Raw genomic sequence first — 22,773 nt, 5'->3', positions numbered from 1 at the left:
TATAAGAACTTTTTCTGCTGATTTAAAGCAATTGGAAAATAATTTACCATTTGGCATATAGGGCATTTAGTATTTAATGTGCATGGGCATAATCCATCATTGCACAGAACTTTGAAACAGAATACAAATGATTACATGCTACTCGCCATTTCAATTTTTCATAAAACTGAGAGTTGGGTAAGCAAAAAAGCGAAGGAAACACATTTTACTTTCATTTTCTAAGGATGTTAAGGTAAAGGCGATAGAGACTTTCCTCACTAAGGCCCCCATTAGGATTGCGGGCAGACTTTGCCCGCCCGCCATCCTTGTGGAAAACGGGACCGCCCGCGATTTGAGCGGCGGTCCCGCCACGCCCATTATGATGCGCCCACATCATGCATTTATAACATTGCGGCGGGCGGTGTTTACACCAGCACCCGCCGCAATGTTAAAAATGCATGAAATGCATTAGCATACACAATGCGGCAGGCACCGCGCGGTGCCTGCCGCTTTGTGTATGCAAATGCATACCATGCATTTTTAACATTGCGGCGGGTGCTGGTGCTGGGATTGTTGAATCTCTTTTGCAAGGAAAGAATAAGAGACACTACTGCACTTTTTAAAACTTAGTAGAGCTGTGGGATTCATCCTTGCAGTAGTTCTTAAACTGAATATTAATTGCTGGACAGAAATCTCACTCCCTTATTCCAGTGGAGTGCACAAACTGCGAAAATACCTGAGTCCTGGCACAGGCCTATGATTTAAAAGTGGATGATGGAATGGAACCAAGTAATTATAGACTAATAAGCTTAACAGATGCCATTGACAAACTTAACTTAAAGATTGGGCGTTTGACATGAATCTTCTTCCTTTGGGACAGGGTAGTTTTTGTGAGGGACATTCCATGACTGATCATTGCTTTGCACTGTGGTGTTTAATACCGAAGTAAATGGAGCTAAAACGCTGTGTGTTTGCTTCGTTGACTTTCGAGCAGCTTTTGACTCAGTGGAAAGAGGTTATTTGTAGGAAGAACTAGAATTATGAAAAATATCTCAGGGCCTCCATTCTCCTTTAAAGGCATCTTTTTAAAGGATTACATAATCAAATTGGAGTCAGGTAGAGTCTGATCATTCTGGTAGGCTGTCCAAAACAATTGAAATATAAAAACAGTCGGTAGAAAGGGTGCATATTGTCTCTCTCCTATTTTAATATCTACCTTGGAGTCCATCTGGCCACCTGGAGCGAGAACAGGTCAATCGCGACGAAAACGGGAGGAGCCCTCATTCCAAATCTATTTTATGTGGGCAATCTATTTCTTTTCAATTACTCAGCTGTATGTCTACAATAGATGATTGTCAAATAAATGTTATGACTCTAAATATAGAAATGACTAAATATAGAAAAGACTAAAATAATGATTTTTGGTAGGAGAATAATAAATTAATCTTGGTTTATAGACAAAGTTAAAATTGAGGCAGTACATTATAGATTTTTATGTTTGTTAGTAAATAGACCTATACATTGGAATAACCAGCGAAATTGAATAAACTCCAGGGCCTTATTCAAATAAGTAGCTGTGGAGGTTGCTCGTTAGTACATTTGTTGAAAAGTACTGAACTGAAATGAAAAGTCTACCAAAGGTACTTTATGGGTCAGAGGTAGTATTTTCTGAGGCATGAGAAGCATGGGCAAGTAAGTATTGAAAGCTTATGTTGGAAACATATTTAAAAAAGTTCAAATGGAGCCTGGCTAAACAATGGTTATGTATCTGCCCATATATCTGATCCTTCCCCCAGCAATAGGCATTGGTCATTCAGGCTGTATTTTGGTTTCATGCCTGTAAGTAGGTATATTAGAAACTTGACTCCTCTCCCTATGGCCTGTGTATTCTCTGGTTCACATAGTGCGGCCCTCGTGAATTGCTCTCTGTCACTTTCTTGCTTGGGTTTAGCAGCGAAGAAGAAGAGGACTCTTCCTCTTCTCTCAACTCAGTATCTTGATGGTTCCCGGCTAAACTCAGGGCTTGCAGGATAATGACGATGATGATGTTGTCTGGCCAGCATGCAATCAGGTAATCTAGCTACATCTGTGGCATGGCAATGCTGGGCAACTTCTACAACTTTTAAATGGTCTGTCTGTCCACGCAGGCCATATGTTGTCTATAAGATGTCCTCTCAACAGAGATACAATGTTTGAGCTTCGTTTCTGGGTTTCCTAATGGTGACTGCCCAAAAGCTTGCAAAAAGAGTCCACCGGCCACAATTAGTCCTCACTTCATGCTCTCTTTGGGAACAATAATTCTACAGAGGTCAAGCGGACATTGCTGCGGCCTTGAAGCAGTGCTCATTGGCTTTTCCTCTCCCTTTCATTGAAAACTAAGGAAATCCCGTCCGTCACAATCTCTATCATCTTCACCTACCACCTTCTGACATGCCCAAGGTTATCGGCGGAAGGACCTTGAATCCTCCTCTGCAGGTTTCAAGAAGATTCAATGCAGGAGACTTGTGAAAAGCAGAAGATGCTTGTCGCGGTTGGTATCTCTGTCAGTCTCACTAGCTGTGCGGAACTCAATTAAACTCCTTCTCTTTTAGAGAACCCGAGATTAGTAGCTGAGAGTTTAGTGAGGGAGGACCAAGACGACAGAGAGCGAGGACCTTAAGAGGTTGTATATTTTACAAATATATTTAATGGGAAACCTCTTAGGTAGATGAGAGAGGAGGTCAGGACCTGAAAGGTACCTCGCAAATCACCTCCCATATCGCTGTAGGGATGATCTGTAGGGACAACTCATAGAGGACATTGGGCGGCATACACATCATACTGTTCTCGATAGATACACAACAACAAAGGCATGTTTTACACTTCCGCATTCCTAGTGATGGAAAACAACCATGGTGATGATTCACATTTATATATAATTGCTAATTTTGTGTAATGTCAGAAACTGTAGCTGTCTTCACTGTTTAATCACTGAGAATTTAAACCATATATTTGTCACATATACGGCTGCACTCATTGCTACATTCGCATGCTTCTGCTACAGTACACAATATAAAATACTCTGAAACCCTTATTATAAACTCTTCCTTCTATTTTAGGTGCCAGAATCGTTGTGGATCCATCCACTGAAGTGCTGGAGGGAAACGCAGTAACCCTGACTTGTTCTGTTACAAGCAACGCCCCAGGAGTGCCTGCCTACACCTGGTACAAGAATGGGAACTGGTACAAGCAAGGCACAGACAAGACGCTGATGCTCAAAAGCGTGGTCAGTGAGGACTCAGGTTCCTATTACTGCAAGGTGCAGACCCTCAAGGGAAACAAATCTTCCTCTTCGGTTTCTCTAAACATACTCTGTAAGTAATTCTTAAAACTTTACTGTTCACAGTACAGGACATGTAGAGCCAACTGAGATCATTATCATGCTTGAATCAAAGAAAGGAAAGTAAGGGTATACCTGTGGTATCCTTGGTTCAACAGGTTCAGCAACAGTTTGAAAAGTCTTCGGGCAGAATGGAGTATCTCAATAGAAAAACTTGGGGGCATATTATCAAGAACGGCATTAAAATTATTGCTGCTTTAGCTAAAGCGGCGATAATGGGCTTGATAATCTGCCCTTGAGAATTCCAATAGAAGCCCAGGTTCACACCAGAACATGGGCTTCTATGGGAATTCACAAGGGCATATTATCAAGCCCATTATCGCTGTTTTAGTGGCAGTTTCCTGCCGCTAAAGCGGCAATAAATTTAACGCTGTTTCTTGATAATATGCACCTTGGTCTGTGGGATCAGTGGCTGATATGCTATTAGGGCACATGCTTTCCTTATCTGGGTTTAGTGGGTTTGACCCTGCTGTCTGTGAAATGTGTCCTTGATGGTGGAAGTTAGCAAGTAACGCCTTTGCTTTCATGTGGAGAAGTATGTGATGGAGCAGTTACAACTCCATGCTGTGTGAAGGACAATGCCCTTGTCTATGGCTTACCCCTTTCTGTTACAGTGAATCTTCCCACATTTTAGCGCAAAGATCTTTTGCTTGTTGAAACCTTAGTTTGCATAGTAGTCTAACCCTCAAAAGGGTCTTCTCTATTCATGGATATGACAGATAAAACTTCTTGTGGTCGTGTAATGGGTGCATTTAGTTGTCTATTGCCAGGGCTGGCACAATCTGTGCTGCGTTTGAGAACCTTTCCTTGTCTGTTGTCTGTGTCTTAACTCCCAAGCACCATGTTGGCATCTTTGCTTCTATGTGGGTTGAGTGGACAACCTTTTGTCTCTGTGCACGCTGGGGTGTTCTCTATGGACCTCTCCATAGTGGGTGCACCCTTCTCCTCTGTCCTTCTTCACCCCAATTTGAGTGTGATCTTGTTTGTATAAATGTATCATCTATGATTGATAAGTTCATTCCTTAGTTCCATCCATAGCACTACACTGAAGGTCTTGAGGATTTCCAGGGTAGTTCCCATATTGAATCTTTGATCTGTGGGATGTGGCTACAGACGGTTAATACTGCTCTAATTTCATATTTTAGGATTTACATCGGTCAAATTAACTTTTTTGCATCTGGTTTATTTGCTATTTCTCGTCAGGGTTGTGTTTTGATGTTGTAGATTTTAAAAATGCATTCTTAGAACGTTCTTTTGAGATTATCCCCTCTTTTATTTTCTTTTGGAGTGATTGCATCCTATGAGTTTTTCCAATAGCGCCATCAAAGAAGCTGAACTTCCTAGCTTATGTTTACGGTGAAGGTGCATACATTTTCTGCGGTGGTTAAAATGTAGGTTGTTGTTTGGCCAACAACCTCATTAATAATGAACTAGTGCCCCAGTTCTCTCCTCCCAGTTACTCCTTCATAAAAGAGTATATAGCTGTCTATCATGAGATTATCTCTGATTTTCACCACTTACCTCTACTGCCAAACATACAGCAGTGCTCAAGATGAACTACAACAGCCATTTGTTAACAAAGTCCTCATAACATTTTAAAGGTAGGTGCTGTCTCCATCCTCCTCAATTCAGGGTCTGGGGCTTCACCCTCCAGCTACTGATGCAGGCAATGCACTTCCACTGTCTCTGAGGCATCATCCATTTCTGCCACTATAAACCAAAGGCATCCAAAGTGATTACTCTTTGTTTTTCTGATCAATAGTGTGAGCCACACTTTAAGGGTGACTATTAGAAGACATCTGCTCCAGCATTTGCAGAATCTTCTTTCAATGTTTGTATTACTTATCCTGTATACTCTGTCACGTTGCTATGTTTACGAAGGTACTGCTGTCTTCGAAAGCAGTTTAAAGCTCTCAGTATTTCCCTATATGTGCCTCCAGCCATTACTTTACACTTCCAACCCCTGAGCTGATCAGTTGTCCTTGCTGAAGCGGTGGACTAGCAGAAGTCTAGTGGTGGCCACCTGATTGATGGCCTACCAAGATTAACTATTGTAGTGCTAACGGAGACAGCTTCGCTGGCTGGCGAGCCTCTAATTGCAGCCGCCCGAGTACTTAACGGGTCTTTAAAAGACCATTTAGTTGTAAATGAGGCTTTTGTTGTGTGTTCACCCCTTCTTACAGCCACTCGGTCTAAATTCAGAAGAATTACCCGCCCCCCCCCCGAAATATTGTTCATCCCTCCCCCCCCCCCCCCCCCCCCGAAATTTGGCTCTAGTTGCCCGCCTGGTGTGCACTGTATCATTTCTTTTCACTCAAGTAACACGTCTGCCCTTACCCACATGTAGTAGCCATTGGATTACAAGTTAAACAGATTTCATGAAGACTGCACACGTAGGATGACACATCCTGGGAACGGATTTTAAAGAAATATGTTGGATTTTCTCGAGTTCATGGACACTTTAACTTTGAGTGACTTTTAAAGCTTTTCCCTTTCTGTTCTCAAACGTTGCGTTTCATGCACAGTACACTTGCATTTGCATTTGTGTGGGACAAAAAATTGTAACATTCTAGCACGAGCGTTTTACTTGACATCGCAAGGGAGGGCGGGGTATTCTGATAGATTTGATCGGGGAGAGCTTTTGAATCAAGTGAGGGCAAGAGTAATTACTGAAATAGCATGCAACACCGCCGCCAGTAAGTAAGTAAGTAAAACTTTATTGACTGTGCGATTACTTAAAATCTATACAGTATAGAACACATAAACATCACCCCCCACCCAAAATACCCTTCCCCATTTAAAACCCTATATTCAGCTTTAAGATAGCGTAATAACTGTTTGTACTGCTTTGTGGCCGTTAAAATTTCAGTTAAAAGACAAAGCAAGCAAAAAAAAAGAAAGAAAACCTCCGAGAGTCTCAAGTTGTGTGAAAGTTCAACAGGCTTATTCTCTCCATAATGCCAATTGTCAATAGAAAAGTTCTTAAAAAGCCCCCTGTAAGACCCTGGTTAGATTTCTGATTCCAGTGATTCTAATGGCGTTGCAAAAAATTCCTAAATTAGGTGACAACTAGCATGATTAGAACACCAGATGGTTCTCGTTGCTAAATAACAGGGTCCTTAAGTTCTGTGGCCTTTTGATGGGAATCAAGTGCAGTTCTAACTTGATGGATAAACTTACCAACCCAAGCAAGTAGACAAGTCGTAATTTCTGAAAAGCACCAGTCTGAAGCCTCTCTGCAAGTTCTATGGCCCAAATTCCGTAGGGCCGGGCACAGCAAACGGTGGCGATCGCTGGCCAGTTTTGTACAGCAGCATAAAAGGTGTAACCAAGATTCTCTACGGTAGTTGCATAATCAGCAGGCAGTGGTACAGTCAGTTCGTGCCCATTTTGGGTTAAAATCCACGATCCTAAGGGCCAGGAGGCGCAGATACAGAATTTTCTTTCTTGCTTGAGTAGAGAGTGAGTCTTGCAAGTATGGTTGGGGTTTGCTGGGAATGTATGACTTATTCAGGGCCAGGATGAGAGGGTTGTCCCGGAGTGAGGACCGATCCAGTTCAAACGAAATGGTCTGGACTTGGCACTTTACAGCTTGGGCCCAGGCAGAATAAGGAATTTCATGAAGGGGCAAGCTCTTTCCCTCAATTTTCAGTAGGTCAATTCCTTGTTCCAACTCCCTCAATTTTCAGTAGGTCAATTCATTGTTCCAACCGCCGCCAGTAGTGCATTATGGTTAATGAAGTTTATGAGGATAGATCCGACAACAGTGGGGCTGTGAATATTGGTTAAGTGCGAGGGGTGGAGCCCCATTTTGCTAATTAAAGGAGGGCGGGGGAAAGCCAGACACGAACGGTACGCCTGGCAGGGTTCAGATGGATGTCAGCCTTTGTTTTGGGCACATAGAACTGCCTTTGAATTCACCTAAAATGGGCTGAGGTGGAGAGAGGAAAAACCATAAGCATCCAGGTTCGTGCAGCTAGCTCTGAAGTGCAAACTCAACGGGGAAGTCCCTATCACAGTGAGGCCACGGTTTAACTACTGGCCTGAGGCAAGGTAATTGGGGCCCCACTGCAGAATGTGGTGAGGGACCACCGAGATACCAGTCTCTCAGTGAGATTCATAAACAGGGTCGGATTGGAACATGTTTAGGCCCAGGCACTCACAAAAAAAAACAGGGAGCTAGTCTCATTTGAATCTGGCAGGCTATTTTTTGTTTTTAGTTTTGTAGTTTTATATAGCATGAACTCTGCCCATTGGCACTAGGGCAGTGTGCATAAGCACCAGTAACATTACACAAGATCCACTTTACTTTTTCTTTTAGGTGAGACAATCTTATTTTACGGGAGATCACATGATTTGCCCAGAATGACAGGAAGATGAGCTGACGCCGGGACTTCCAAATCGTTCTGTAAGCAGCTCTGACTATGAGAGTGTTCCAATTAGTTTTTTCCCCTGGGAAAGGTGTTCTCACAGCAAGGGTCTGCAAGAGCTCCCTATTCCCCCCTCCCTCCCCATCTCTCCCAAACAAGGCCCAAAAGAGGTGACAGCACCAAGCTTAAAACAAGAGCCTCATGCCGAAGGTGTTCACTGACGGAGAACTCAGCTGTGTTGCAAGAATGTGCACCATGCAGATCACATCAATGTATTTTATGTGCATAGCTCTGAGGGTTAGTACTTTTGTCACAAAAGATCCCTTTGTTTCTGTACAGTTCATATGTTACAATAATAATCTAGCTCAATGAACTATGGACTGCCTTCAAAGAGCTGCAAGCAAACTACATGGTACAGGTGACAACCCAAACGTTCACTGTAGATCAACGGGAAAAGGACTATTTTGTGGTTTTGCAGTTGTAGCATGACACCTTGGCTACCAAAATGAAGTAAAATATGCTGCTTTTTTGTGTTTTTACTTTTTGTATTTTTCTTTCTTTATTTCAGCATGTGGCTGTGAATAGGAGCGTACATGGGTCATTTTGTAACTTACTATATAACTTTGGTGCCGTTTATGAAAAGCATTACAATAATTTTACATTGTGAATCTTCTTTGTCTGATATAATACCAATTGGTTTCTGTCTCGAGGGAGTAAGCAGTAGTTAAATTGAAACAAAGCAGGGGATTCCATTGCCTGATACTTTACACTCTTCATTAACAGGAAATTAATCAAAATACATTTTATCATGTATTTAGATCCCCCAAGGAATGCATGGATAAGATCCTTCCAAGAGACAGACCATGGAAAGCTGGCCATTGTTCAGTGTGCTGTCAGCAGCAACCCGCCATCAGTACTGAGCCTGCTCAAGGAAGACGCGCCGTGGGTTAACACGCCGCACCAGGAAGATTCTTCGCAGCGATTGGCTGTTTCCTACTCTCAGAACTCATTGAGGTTAGAGATCCAGAATGTAATGATTGAAGATGAAGGAACCTACGCTTGCTCAGCCACCAATGCGTATGGTACTACCATGGCCTCCACCTACTTCGCTGTAGAGGGTGCGTGTTGCTTGTTTTACTGGCTAATCTCTACTGCTGTGCAATTCAGTGCATGACAGCAATTGTGTCTCTTTTAGACAGATTAGAGAATTCTGCTCTCATACATTTTTTAACCAGTCTGATTTCAACAATCTATTTAATTCATTACCATTCCAAGAACATAAGACAGGGTAGTCCAATTCCCCTTTTTTCTTAATCATTATCACTTTATCCTGAAATTTCTTCCTGATATTTATCCGCTATGTAAATTTACGATTGTTCATTCCTGTGACTGCCTACTATTTCTTCTCTAGGTTAATAAACCTAGTTTAAATTTAAGCCAGACTGATTGTTTAAAACTGGTTTAATCCTGGGAGTTATTTCTAATTCATGCCCCGGCAACATTGTTATACCATGTGCCTGCAGTTCAAGCTATGATTGTATAATTAACCCTCTTACAAGAGCTTTGTAACTTCTTTCCCCTCTTAATTCCTCATGACACCCACATGCAACAGATCTTCAGGTGAGATTCCATGTAAAGGAGGACAGAAATAAAATACTTACAGCAGACTACAGCAGTATAATTATTTTAATGTATTCTATATTTTCCCTGATCTAATTGTATCTAAATATAGCCAGTGGCTATTATCGCTGTTATTATACAACTAGCTTACCCGTCCCGCATTGCTGCGATCTCAGAAGAAAGGAAATTTAAGGAAATTTGTTATGATAACATTCAATTTACATTGTGTCATTTTTTTTTAAACTTATTCATTTTAATATGTAAAACATTTTAAAGTGTTGTTTTAATTCTGTTTATTTATTAGAGTGCTTGTGGATACACGTTATTTTTTGTTTTTCCGTCTGGTGCGTACACAAATAAATCAGAAGGTTTTCCGACACGTGAGCTGGCCACATACAGTTGTCCATGTGAAAAGCACGGATTCTCCAAATCTAGTCCACACCCTTGCAGCGATTGTCCTTGTGCTTTGTTGATGGTCATTGCAAAAGCAAGTCGCACCAGAAACTGTAAACCTTCAGTATTGGAAAGATTATGAGGGCCCTGGGGGACCGGAGGGCCGATATTTAACAAATTTGTCTTTTTTATTTTGCCAGAAACCTTCGCGGGAGTGTACTCAAAAGCTTCCCAAAGTTTCATGCCGATCGGATGAATGGTGTAGTAATGCATAAAGGACAAACAGATATACTTTCGTTTATATATATATATAGATTTGTGTATGCTACTGAAAGTTCTCATTTGTCTAACACTCTATCTCATTAACCAGCAAAATCTGCCTTCATATTTGATTCTCTCCTCTTTTTACCCTCCTCCCGAGAAAACTGTTGTTGGATTACCTGGAATATTTGTTTGGTGAGATCTTTATTTAATCTTGACCTTAGACTTACCCCCACCACCCTCCCCCCTACCCCTTGATGACTAATTTCACACCATTCTTGAAAGTTGTTCAAAAACGTGCTTCCACTGTTAAGTCTAGTTGCTTAATGCTTGATTTCTTTTTTATTAGCTGTTACTAGTTTATATTTAGAATTCAAATGGCTTTTAGATAGACCTAAGTTTCAATGCTTATAGTGATCCAATTGCCTCACCTTTTAGTCAGCATCAGCTTAGAAGAAACATAATTTAAAGGGTCTTCTGCTCTATTTACAGCTGCGGATTGGTCCACATTCCGTGTCATATGAGGGGAAATTATATCTAGGGGTCTCAATAGAGAAGGCATATGAGTATGAATATATCTTACAGCAATTGAGCTGTTTAACATGATAAAATAGTCCTGGATCAGGGGCACCTCCACACCAGATAAAATAATTTGCAGATTTATTTTCGATCTGTAATTTGTATTTTTGTAAGCTAAGTTGAGCAATTGATCTTCCATGCACATCTGGATTTATGTATCCTCTGTTAAATACCTTTTACATAGAAGATGCTGTGCGGATAAAAGTTGGCTTAAGAAAACATTACTATAAGGTATGTTCTTCCTGAGAGCAGAAAATGACTACACAGCTAGTTCAGTCCACACAGTATGCACAGTATCCGCTGGCTTTATTTGGGTCGTAGGACTACGCCCAACTTTGAATGTCAGTCGCACAGAAACATATATGACAGGATCCATACCAACTGTCCTGCTGCACACTCAACCGCCCCCGGTTCCTAGAGGGAGGAGAGCTCAGCGACAGTGACGCGAGCTTGCAACCCAATAGTGCAGGAGTGTGGCAGCTAGCAAACTAAAGGCGACTGGAAACACTGGACGGCCCCGGGAGTTCAGCACAACAGATGACCAGTAATGTCCATTTAAGAAGTAGGGAAAGAAAAAAGCTTGTATCAATACTCAACACAATTCACTCCACTCGATTGAGTCTCAACCGCAACGCTAACGGCGTTCAGAAGTGATAAACAATGGGAGAAATAGTGCAAAGGGAAACACCACCCTGGTGGAGAAGGTAGGGGTGGGCAGTCACAAGCCTCAAAATGTATTTTCAAAACAAAAAGTAAATGTTTGAGTACTATTTTACATTCAGGTTCTTCACTGTCAACTTGTTCTCTGGAGCACTCCTCACTTATGAGGCTCAATGAGGCTGAAACAGGTCTGGGTTGCTTGTGATCTGGTCAGACAGAACATTGCCCGGCCGCTCCAGCTGGTTTCTTCTATTTTGGGCATGACCAAGCCTGATTTGCATAAACGTGGTCCCTTTCTGTAGTGGCACAGTGAACGAAAACCAATAAACAAGAATGCTACCAAATGTGACTGCCAGAGGCTGCAAGTAATTCAAGCTTTTCACCTATTATTGCTTTGGCTTTTCTCTGAAAATATATCACAGCTTTTCAAACTTTCTCTAGGGTCAATGACCACATGTTCCCTTATGTTACAGACAGCAAGAGTTGGCCACTGTGAAGAGAAAGGAACAATGCATTTCTATACTCCAAACAATTGCAGAAAACCTAATAATAAATAAGCAAATTTAAATATAGTACCAGTTGTATAAAAGTGAGGGAAATTAAGGTATCGATATTGTTCAAGAGGTAGAACCATCCAAACGGGAAATAACCTTTACAACGCAACCATTACATCGCACTACATTTACAACGCAGTCATTACATTGCAACATTCTTTACAACACATGTCACTACAACGCATCCATTACATTGCATGTAACTGCAACGCATGACACTACATCGCATGTCACAACAACGCAGGCATTACATCGCATGTCATTACAATGCATACCATTACAACGCATAGTACCCCTACACTATCCAACACTTACCCTACTGTTGCACCCCCTGGAGTTGGAATAGTAAATGTTACACCTACACTATCCAACATTTACCTTAAATGTAATGTTATGGTATGCGTTGTAATGGTATGCATTGTAAAGGTCCCGCTGCGCAATTCCTGACGCTGCTAACCGGAGCTGGTAACATCAGAGGAGGGCCAGGGTCAGAGGGATCTTGCCTGGCATTTGTGAGGGGACAAAAAGACCGTGCAGCCTCTCGCCGCTCGCCGCACGGGACTCAATTGACCAGGAGTCCGTGCGTGCTAGCAGCTGCGAGGAGCCCCGCCCCCATGCACACCGGAAGGTATAGCAATTACTGACTACCGCAGCGCGGGACGCGCGCGGGCACCGGACGAAGCCCGGACAAAGGGCGGACAGTCTAAGACAGTAAGAGACTGGACTGGCCCAGAAACCTTGTTCGTTTATAGCAGGCATTTATAGTATATGCTGAGTGGATGTATGTTTCGCTTTTAATCAGGGGATACGCCATTTGGTGGTGTGTTCTTTAATCTGTTACATTTCAGTTTTAAGTATTTGAAGCTATATAACGGTTCGTTGAAACGTGAATAATGTCTAAGCTAAAGGCTACTCAGGCGCCGCGCACACTAGACAACTATTTAGTGAAGGTTGTCAGTAAGATTAATAACGAAAGGCGACAGTCGCTGGGTTTAGCCACCCCCCCCTTCGCCACTTATAATAGAAACAGTGCCGGCTGCTCTGGTACTGGATGAAAGCAGTAGCACTAATAATCATGACACTTCTGTTAGATACATCTGGGCAGGTCATTCCTAACCTTGTTTATCTGGATGATTCAAATAATACCACAGTTCACCATCCACGTACCCCAGTCCCTAGAGTGGTAAGGGCATGTCGAAAAGTACAAGCTAAGCGGGGAGGATCTCGCCCAGTAAGAAAAAGAGCTGCCACTCCCCCTATTATCCCAGACAAGGAGGATAATAGTCAGGTTACGGATGACATTGTTACGATGGATGCAGACTTAATTAAGAATTTAGTGGGTATTATTGACTCTAAGATCAAGGGCATTGTTAAACCCCTTATGACCAAAATTGACCAGCTTACTGTTGAAGTAAATAGGCTGGGTGGACTACTTAAAAAATCAATGGAAGTAAAGGGTAGCAAAATAATAATACCATCAAGTGACCCAGATAATCAGGATGTCACCTTGCAGAGAGATGTGGGTGCCAATAAAAATGTTACACGTAATCTATCAGCTTCTCTGCCTCCTGTCTTTAACAACCAGGCCGTAACAAGGGCCGACAGGAGTGAAGAGTGGACTGAAGTAAGGCATAGGTGAGCTGCCACTAACCTCCCCCCTGATTGTGCCCCGTATGTGGTCGTATTAACAAATGTTCCCCCAGCTGAGAACGGCAAATATCAGGAAACCCATGAGATTTTAAAAAATAAAACGGTGTCTTGGTTGACTAGATACTGCGGTTTCCCTACAGCATTCTCAGATCAGGTTTTGACTACCAGAAGGGTGAACTGGATCGGGAGCTCAAGGAAATGTTTCAGGGGGGATTGTGTTATAATAAATTTTAAGCACCCACAACACGCAGCTACTGTATTACTGAGAGCTGCATCCCTACCGACTGCCGATGGAAACGTGTGTGCCCGCTCGCTTGGTTTCTTCTATAGTCCACCTAGTATTCGCTCCCGTGAAGGTAGGAGAGGCAACCCTGGGCCGCAACCTGATCTTGTGATACAAAACCGATACCAGTCCTTAAATTCTTTGGATGCTAACGATTGACCCGACTCGATAGGGAATCTTCGATCTCAGGAACCTATAAATCCTTTTGTGGTCGTTGACGAGGGAATTGATGTGTCCTCTGATACTGGTACGAGCACAAATATTGACCATGGGTTGTGTGTAAATACCGTGCCTGAATGTGAGGACCTAAATAAAATGATTCAAATTGAGAATGGGGGGAGTAATAATAAATTGAGGTCCGATAGTGTTATTGTTAGGGATAAAGGTGCAATAATTGTCTGCTGGAACGTGGCAAGTCTGAGATCAAAGGAGAAAGACCCGGGCTGGGTAAAGTTTATTAATGCCCACAATATATTATGTTTTCAGGAAACTTGGAGCCTGAGTGAAGTTAATTATGATGGATTCGTTTCCTATAACTTATTAGCGACGGGTGGGGGCCTAGGAAGACCTAAAGGGGGTCTTCTTACACTTGTTACCATTTCACGCCCTATTGTGGTTAATAGGTATGTACCAGTAGGTGACCTTGTACAGATCCTCTGGTTAATAGAGGGTAAAGAGCACAACATTTTATTGATTAACTATTATAACAACATTTTCGATGGGACTAGCGCTGAATTAGTTATAGATTTGTCCGTTGCTATTGACAATTTGTGTCAGGAAGCCAATGTTGTATTTGATTTTATATGGGTGGGGGATTTTAATATTGGATTGTGTGAAATGTCAGCACAGAAGGTATGTAGGGTCACTAACAATGAGGGGTGTGATATTTTGCATTTTGGTCACAGTGGGTATGGCGAAGCACTGCATAAGCTCATGTGTTGTTATGATCTGGAAATTGTGGAGTGTGGCAAAGATGCTGATGGATTGCCCATCCCTACTTTTAAAAATCATCATGCCACTTCTATAATAGACCATGTGATAGTTTCGTTGAACATTATTTCCTACTGTGTCCCCCCTAGAATTGAAGTTACTACATTAAGTGATCATAATCAAATTATTCTGAATACCAACCTTTGGGCAGGTTGTTTGACTGATGTAGGTAACACAATTACTAATGTGGAACCTCACAGGACCAACGGTATAAGGCTATGATGGATAGGAGAAAAGGCAAATGAATTATCCACCTCTATAATTAAGGAGAGCCTGCTGGACATAATTTTCATTTTAGAAAATAAATTTGATTATGGGAAAGTTTTATTATCTTTTAATGTAATTAATAAAGCGGTTGATGCCAAATTCACGGGACGTAAAAATGGGCAGCACAGGAGCGGTTCTGGTTGGTTTAACCACCACTGCACTGCCACACTAACTAAACTTAAAAAGACATTAGTAGTTTAGCCCAGGGACAAAAATCTAATAATTAACTTGAGGGTGGAGTATAAACGTGTGCTAAAACAGAGGAAGTGCGAACTGCAGCAATTAGCTTGGGACTCTCTCAACCAAGCTGCAGAACTTTCAAACTGCACCCTATTTTGGGCCACTGTTAATTCCCTCTTCCTAAGAGATGAAAACACACCAGAGTTAACATCAAATGTATCTAGCGAAGGGTGGATTGCCCACTTCTCTTATATTTTTGACACAAATAGAGTTTTAGAGACCTGTCCTAATCAATGGGCTGTTTTGCCGCTTGATATCTCTGTTGAGGAGGTTGAAAGTGGTATACATAATAGTTAAGGAGGGAAAGCCTAGGGCCCTGATGGGGTACCTATAGATGTTTACAGGGCAGCCCCAGAGGTATGGGGACCGCTCCTTACAACTGTCTTTAATGCGGCCGTATGTATTGAGCCCCCTGCAACCTGGTGCGAGTCAATCATAGTACCTATTTATAAAAAGGGCAGCAGGTCTGATTTTTTTTTTGGAGACGTTTATTATTGTTTAAAAGTGCAGTACATATAGCAAAGCCTACAACCCTGTGGGCCGGCTGCAACAAGTCTGTGGATCGTCTGGTCAAAGGTGTGCAGGGGAAGGCATTCTGCAGTATCTTACTCGTCTTCGGGTGTGCTAAGCCACGGGTAGTTCATGCATAACAGTCTTGTTCAGCACACAATCATCTCCATAAGTGACGTCTCATTTTACATTTTTACTAGAAATAAACCTTGAACTCTGCAAACAAAAAACAAAGCAGTTTGCATCGGCGTGTCCCAGCGTTTCTGTTGTGGCAGCGCTGCGCCGCGTCCCTTCGGCATGTATAGCACCAATGACCCTTTGAACGGTGCAATGTGCACTGAGAGTGTGTCAGTGAATCGGGGGGTCAATGGTGTGCATGTACAGATAGCTGTAGAGCTGGTGAGGGGCAGGCCTGGTGGGCGGTGGTGCCTCACCGACTGTCAGCTCAGTGTGCGGTGTGTGCCGCAAACAGATGAATCGCCCTAGTTGGTGTTTCGGCAGACGCTGCCCGCGCCCGGGCTCGCTGCCGAGTGCTCGGCTGGGGGCACCCTTCTATCGCTGTGTGATAGTGGGTATATTTGCAGCTGGGAAGAACAGGAGTCCGAAACCGTAAACGTGGGAGTGTGAAAGGGGTAAAGAAGAGGGGGGGGGGAGTGTACAAAGTGCAGCAGGTCTGATGCAAAAAATTATTGTCCGATCTCCCTTCTCGACTCATCAGTAAAGGTGATGAGTAGAGTTATGCTTGTGAGATTACAGGACTGGGCTGAGCAGAATGGTATTTTGGCTGATAGCCAGTTTGGCTTTAGAAAAGGTCGGGGTACTCTTGATCAATGCCTCAATCTTGACCTGTTGATTGGGAAGTATACTGAGGCTAAACCTGGCTCCATGTACCTCTGATTTGCAGACCTGAGTAGTGCTTTTGACATGGTTGATCACGCACTTTTGTGGCCGACACTGCTGAAGCAAGGCACACCAGAAGGTATAATCTTTTTCCTCGCTAGATTATATGAGAAATTGAAAATTAGTGTGCGCTTTGGAACCAGAGGAGAATGTACCCCTAAATTCAGTGTCAAGAGAGGAATCAGACAGGGCTGTGTTTTGGCTCCCCTTTAATTTATTTTATTTATTAATGAAATTGATGCCATTTTAAAAAAAGTTAATGCTGATGCTCCTCAGATAAATGGTGTACCAGTGCCGGTGTTATTATACGCCGATGACGCTGTTTTACTTTCTAGGACCCCGGTGGGTTTACAGCGGTTAATGGATAGTTTTTCCTCTTTCATCAAAGACAGAAAACTGGTAATTAATAAAGGGAAAACTTACACCATGACTTGTGGAGGCAAAGCTGGAGTTTTAAATACCTTTTTTATAGATAGAGAGAAGGTGCAACAGGTAGGAAAATTCTGTTACCTAGGTATTACTTTTTCAAATGATAGGAAATGGAAAAATGAATTTATTAACATCCGGAATAAAATGGCTAAAAACGCCCATGGTATTTATAGATTTGCTGCCAAGGTAGGGGATCGTCGATCAAGGGACATGTTAAAAATTTATCAGGCTAGATGTGCTACTATAGCTCTGTATGGGGCAGGAGTATGGGGTCACAGCTGTGTCTCCGAACTACAGCTGGAGGAAAATTTATTTTTGAAAAGACTCCTCTTTTTACCCATGTCTGTCTCAAACGAGTTAATTCATCGAGAATTAGCAGTTAATCACCTAGCTGATCTATTATGCCTCAGGCCATTAATGACTTGGCGGTCTATTTGGCTAGAGGAAGACAAGCAGTTTAATAGATCTATTGCTGAGGATTGTCTACGCCTGGATAAATATCAAAATATTCCCTGGTTGAAATATGTTGTTACTTGTTTTTCAGACATATTCAATTTTAATCTTTTGGATAACCCCGATGCAGCATCTATGATCCCCAAACTTGAAATGAAAAATACTTTCTTGACTTATATGGGGAGAAAGCGGGCAATTGCAGCCGGATCCCTGTCCACTGTCCTTTTTTACAATAGATATATTACAGTGGAAGGTTTCCCTTCATATTTAACTATGGTAACTAGGAACTCGCACAAATTTGTATTAACTGGGCTCCGGTTTGGAATGGTCCATCATCTAGTTGCCCATCCTAACATTAAACAACATCCGTCTGGGCCCTGCAGATGTGATGATGTATCCACCCAGAGTACTGTGCACTTCCTGTTGTTATGTAAACTGTACACACAATTCCGTATTGTTTTTTTGAAACCTTTATTTGTTAAATATGGTGTATGCACAGTTACACATGCTATGAACTTAATTTTTAATATGGAGTCGGCAGATATCTGTTTTTATACTGCGACGTTCTTAAATCAGTGCATCAACGCTAGGAAAAGCATGATTTTTTAATTGTAATATTTATTGATTAGGACATGTACGTTTATTTTAATGTTTATAATTATTTTTGATGTGATATGATGAGATGAAATATGTCATAACTGTTTTATTATTCTGCATTTTGCTTGTGCTTTTATGGTCATCTACTTGAACCGAAGAAAGCTTCATGAAATGAAATGTAAAGGTATAATGCGATGTAATGGAATGCGTTGTAAATGTAGATTGCGGTGTAGAAACTGCGTTGTAAAGGCATGCATTGTAAATGTATGCCGTGGTTCGTCATACATTCCATCCAAACAGATCAACGTGATCCAGATAGACATCGAAGTCAAAGTGGAAACATTTTTAATTGAAGTCTAGCAAGGGCTACTAAAGGTCCTGTTACGAGTGCCCCCTTGCCAACCGAACTTAGTGCGATGATTCGTCCAATTACAGTTACGCATACTGTGGACATTGGTAACCCCGTGGGAAGAGTCCCTGGTGATTACAAGCAGGGACCTGTCTGTCTCCCTTTCAAGGGAGACTGTAGTTCCAACCTGGCTCCCCAATAATTCCCCTGTTCCTAGCAGCTGAAATCTGCTGAAATCTCTAAGTGAAATGCATGATCCGTGGATTAGTTTGAACCTCATAATCCCCCATGGGTCTGTATACACTTCTTTTCTAAAGACACTTCCTCTCTGGCAACAGCTAAACTTACCCTCTGGAGGCCTGGCCCTCTTCTGTAATATGTGCTGGCATCCACTCTACACTGTTATTTGGTCCTTATCCCTATGCGGGTGAGTAGCGCGCTTACAATTCCATGATTGATTGATTGCTTGATTGATTGATTCATTGATTGATATGCCTCTTCAATGAACCCCCACTTGTACCAAACATTCCATCTGTTGCCTTCCACACGTCCACCCCACACCACTCTATCTTGCCAATGAGGCTTTGTCACCCCCTCTCCCCCACACCACAGCAATTATTTTTCCTTGTTTCCTGTTTCTCCTCTCCATCCCTCTTCTGCTTTTTTTCTTGATGATTCCTTTTTAATACTATTCTGTAAGTCATTCAGTTTTTTTCATGTTTTTTTATTTTCGCTGCAACAGTGGTTGCCATCACCTTCTTTAGCAAATTGTTTTCTTGATAGTTAACCTCTTTCACGCCTTCAACAAAGTTAATGTATATACACATTGTTCAAATGAATCAATTAATTAATTAAACTCTTGTTTCAGCCCCATCATGCTTACCACAGCAGCTGTAACTGGCCCTCTATTATTGCTGCTGCTTCTTCTCTTCTCGTTTGGCTTGTCACCTTAACTTTCTACCAAAAGTCTTGGTTCACTGGGCATGATGTCAATTGCAGTCCACATGTAATATAAATCCTTGTCCTAGGTGAGTGGTCCTAATTTAGTTCTATCAGATCTCAGACCTGAATCGAGCTACTGAAGTGGTAGAAAAACATGGTGGCCCATAGGCAAAGGCATCTGTGCAGTGATAACACAGCGCATAGATACCGCTTGGAACAGCAGTGTTGTGCTTTACAAATACTGATTGATTGATTGATAACCATTCAGTGGATCAGATGGACCTTCTTTTTGATGCTGCACAGAGCTGAGAGCAGCGGCGGTCCCTCCATTAGGGCGGAGGAGCGTAGCACACCGTGCCACCAGCTGCAAATAAAACGATAGTAAAACGGGTGTCTAACCCGTTTTATTATTGTTTTATTTTACTCCCCCTGGACCGCCCCCCCTGACTCTGATGAGTCTTGGGCAGGTACAGGGGGTGACACTGTGGTGGGGGAGTGCAAGCACTGCCTTTTCCCTTCAATGCGCATGAGGTGTTTGGCCGCCTTTCCAGAGCGGCCAAACAGCTCTTGCGCAGTGAAGCTTTCTCCAGCCCCAGCTGCGTTGCTGGGGCTGGGGAAATCAGGCACAGGCTTCAAGTCTGCCTTGGGAGTGCAAAGTTGTGGCTCTTAGTCCAATCCTGATGCTGCTTTCCTGCAGCGTCATGATTGGCCGCATTGCAGTCTGGGAGCCTGTCTCAGAAGCAGGAAGCGGGATGAAGCGGACGGCGGCAATCAGGTACGTTTTTTTCATCTGTTACTTTGTTATTTCGTCCTCCGAGCCGCCCCCACACTCCCTCATCCGGCCCGCCACTTTGCCAGGAAATGGGCCACGACTGGCTGAGAGTGAAGAGGTGTAATGTCAGACATGTAAACTTGTGCGTGGCATGGACTGATCCAATGATTTCTGGGTGAAATTACATTTTGCCTCTCTACACCCATGGAGATGGGGACACATTTGCTGCTTGTACGGGCAATCCAGAGCCTCCTGACTGGTGGTGCTCTAGGCTGCACCTACTTGGACTTCCTCTACTCTGGAAGTGACGTCATAAGTACCTAGGACCGGAACTAGATCTCGGTGGATAGGTTACTCTGTCACAACGGTGACATATATCCTGTCCGCTGAAATATAAATCCCATTATATCCTAAGGGATTTATATTTCGGCGTACGGGATATCTGTCACCGTTGTTACAGACTGACCCATCTGCCGAGATGTAAGTCGGGCCCTTAGTCTATTCATCCAGATATTGAAAGGGTTGCAGTGTGTGGAGCTATACAAGGGGAGACCAGGCATATTTCCTGTGAATTAAGGTAGGTGCCAAGAGTATAGACAATGTCTAGCCTAACAAAACATGTATTCATCCTCCTAAAGTGTTCAGCTTTTTCCTAGGTAACTAAGAACCTATGTTTTTGTATATTCATTCTGTGACAATTTCTTCACTTCCTCCTCAGGGGCAAGAGTTTTAATAAACCCAGGTGCAAACTTACAGGAGGGTGAGACAGTTACCTTAACCTGTGATGTCACTACAACCGCGCATCCAGTGGCCCGTTACATTTGGTATCGGAACTCAAAATGGCTTCTGGAGGAAAGCGCATCATCGTTAGTACTTCAGGATGTAACAAGTGAAGACGCTGGCTCATATTCATGTGAAGCACAAAGCAACGATGGAAGCAAGGGCTCACCTCCGGTCAGCTTGCAAGTAGTGTGTATGTATCTGAAATCTCACCTCATTCTTTTGTTCAAAATTCATGACACCATATCATTATCTGTAGGATAACTATGGAATGTGAAAGTAAAGGAATTAACTCATAACATTACATCTTTACTAAGGCATTACAAGCAAGATCTTTGCCCACTACATGAGATCAATTGTTCCCATCATTGTCCAGTATTGATCTAAGATCCTTGAACATCATGAGCCACTTCAATAAAGCGAAACATAATAAATCTGACCCATGAAGGTGTCATGTGAAGCAGTACTAGGGATGCAGCCAGTCAACGTCAGAATAAAATGCATCTCATTCTGGGCAGAGCTCATTACACCTCTCTTTAAACAAGCTTTTTTTACAGCCACAATTCCATCCACCTGGCAGGGCTCAATATTACATCCACTTCATAAAAAGGGTAACCACTAAAATCCGGCCAATTATAGGCTAATAGTTGAATTGGATATCGAAGCTAAGGCCTATGATCGTGTCCTGCTGGTAGAACTCGAAAACTGGGTTACAGAAACAGCATCCTTCCCCGTACTCAGTCACGCTTTAGATCAGGCTGCTCCACAACGGATAATATAATAGCGATGTCCTACCTGTCGAGGAGAGCCACTTTGGCCAATCATCTACCTTTATTCTTCTGTTTTGTGGACTTCAGTGCAGTGTTCGATAGAGTCAACCGAGGGGCGCTATGGAACAAACTAAACTCCTGGGGGATACCATCTGCACTTCTCTCTGCACTGATATCTCTGCATCAGAAAACCTGGGTGAGGATTAAAACAAGTGCCACAACAGTATCTGCAAAAATTGCAACTAATGATGGTCTAAAGCAAGGCTGCGTATTAGCCCCACTACTATTTATTCTTTATACTGCTGATTTGCCTAAAGAATTGGCAGGTGCAACTCTGGTCGCCCCAGAATTGGGTGGCATGCGACTACAGATTATGCAATACGCTGATGACATTATTATCATGGACCATTCAAAAATAGGTCTACACATATAATATAAAAAACAATCTTCTGATGAATGAATCAAAAACCAAAGTCATGATTTTTGGGAAACATAAAAAAAAGAAAAATATGTCTTGGCGAGCAAGTGGTCTACATGTAGCGACCTGTACTAGCTATAATTATCTAGGAGTTTGTTTTAACGAAAAAGCAAATCAAATATCCCATCTCAAACATCTTCGGCCCAAGGGAGCAGGGGTTATACATAGTCTGAGGTGCTTGAATCAGCATTTGCACAGCCCCACAGACGAGTCAACCTTAAAGGTCCTACGCACCAAACTGCTCCCGGCAGTGTCTTATGGTCACCTGGCCTTCCCTGGCAAAATTGATTAATTTTTTGTGACTTATCAAACAATGGCCTATAAGAAAATATTTTCGTCTCCTCAGCATGCAGGGTTGGCGAGGCTGGGACTTGAGCTGGGCCTGGCAAGTGCAGATCTTCATTGTCTGGGAGACTTAATTAAATTCTACATCCACACTCTACATGCACCAGCTCAATCCATGAAAGAACAATTGCAATCAGTGTTCACGGACGAACCCTATCCTTGGTACAGACAGCTGCATTTGGCCATTTCCACTTTGACGATTGAAATCATCATCTTTTCTAAT

The 22,773-nt window shown here is 42.6% G+C and overlaps 1 protein-coding gene across 1 annotated transcript in view; it reads left to right on the top strand.

Annotated features, from left to right (window-relative positions):
• SIGLEC1 (sialic acid binding Ig like lectin 1) overlaps positions 1-22,773 on the top strand; it is a 315,685-nt gene that overhangs the window by 207,887 nt on the left and 85,025 nt on the right. The window contains 3 exon segments of the mRNA XM_086960128.1: positions 3,078-3,332; positions 8,547-8,846; positions 20,896-21,150. Of these exon segments, the coding sequence (XP_086816254.1) occupies positions 3,078-3,332; positions 8,547-8,846; positions 20,896-21,150 (810 nt within the window).

This window comes from Lissotriton vulgaris, chromosome 3_1, assembly GCF_964263255.1.
Source record: "Lissotriton vulgaris chromosome 3_1, aLisVul1.2, whole genome shotgun sequence".
In the NCBI taxonomy this organism is placed as follows: Eukaryota; Metazoa; Chordata; class Amphibia; order Caudata; family Salamandridae; genus Lissotriton; species Lissotriton vulgaris.
Note: the sequence above shows the minus strand (reverse complement) of the source record. Positions and strands in the feature narration are given on the sequence as shown.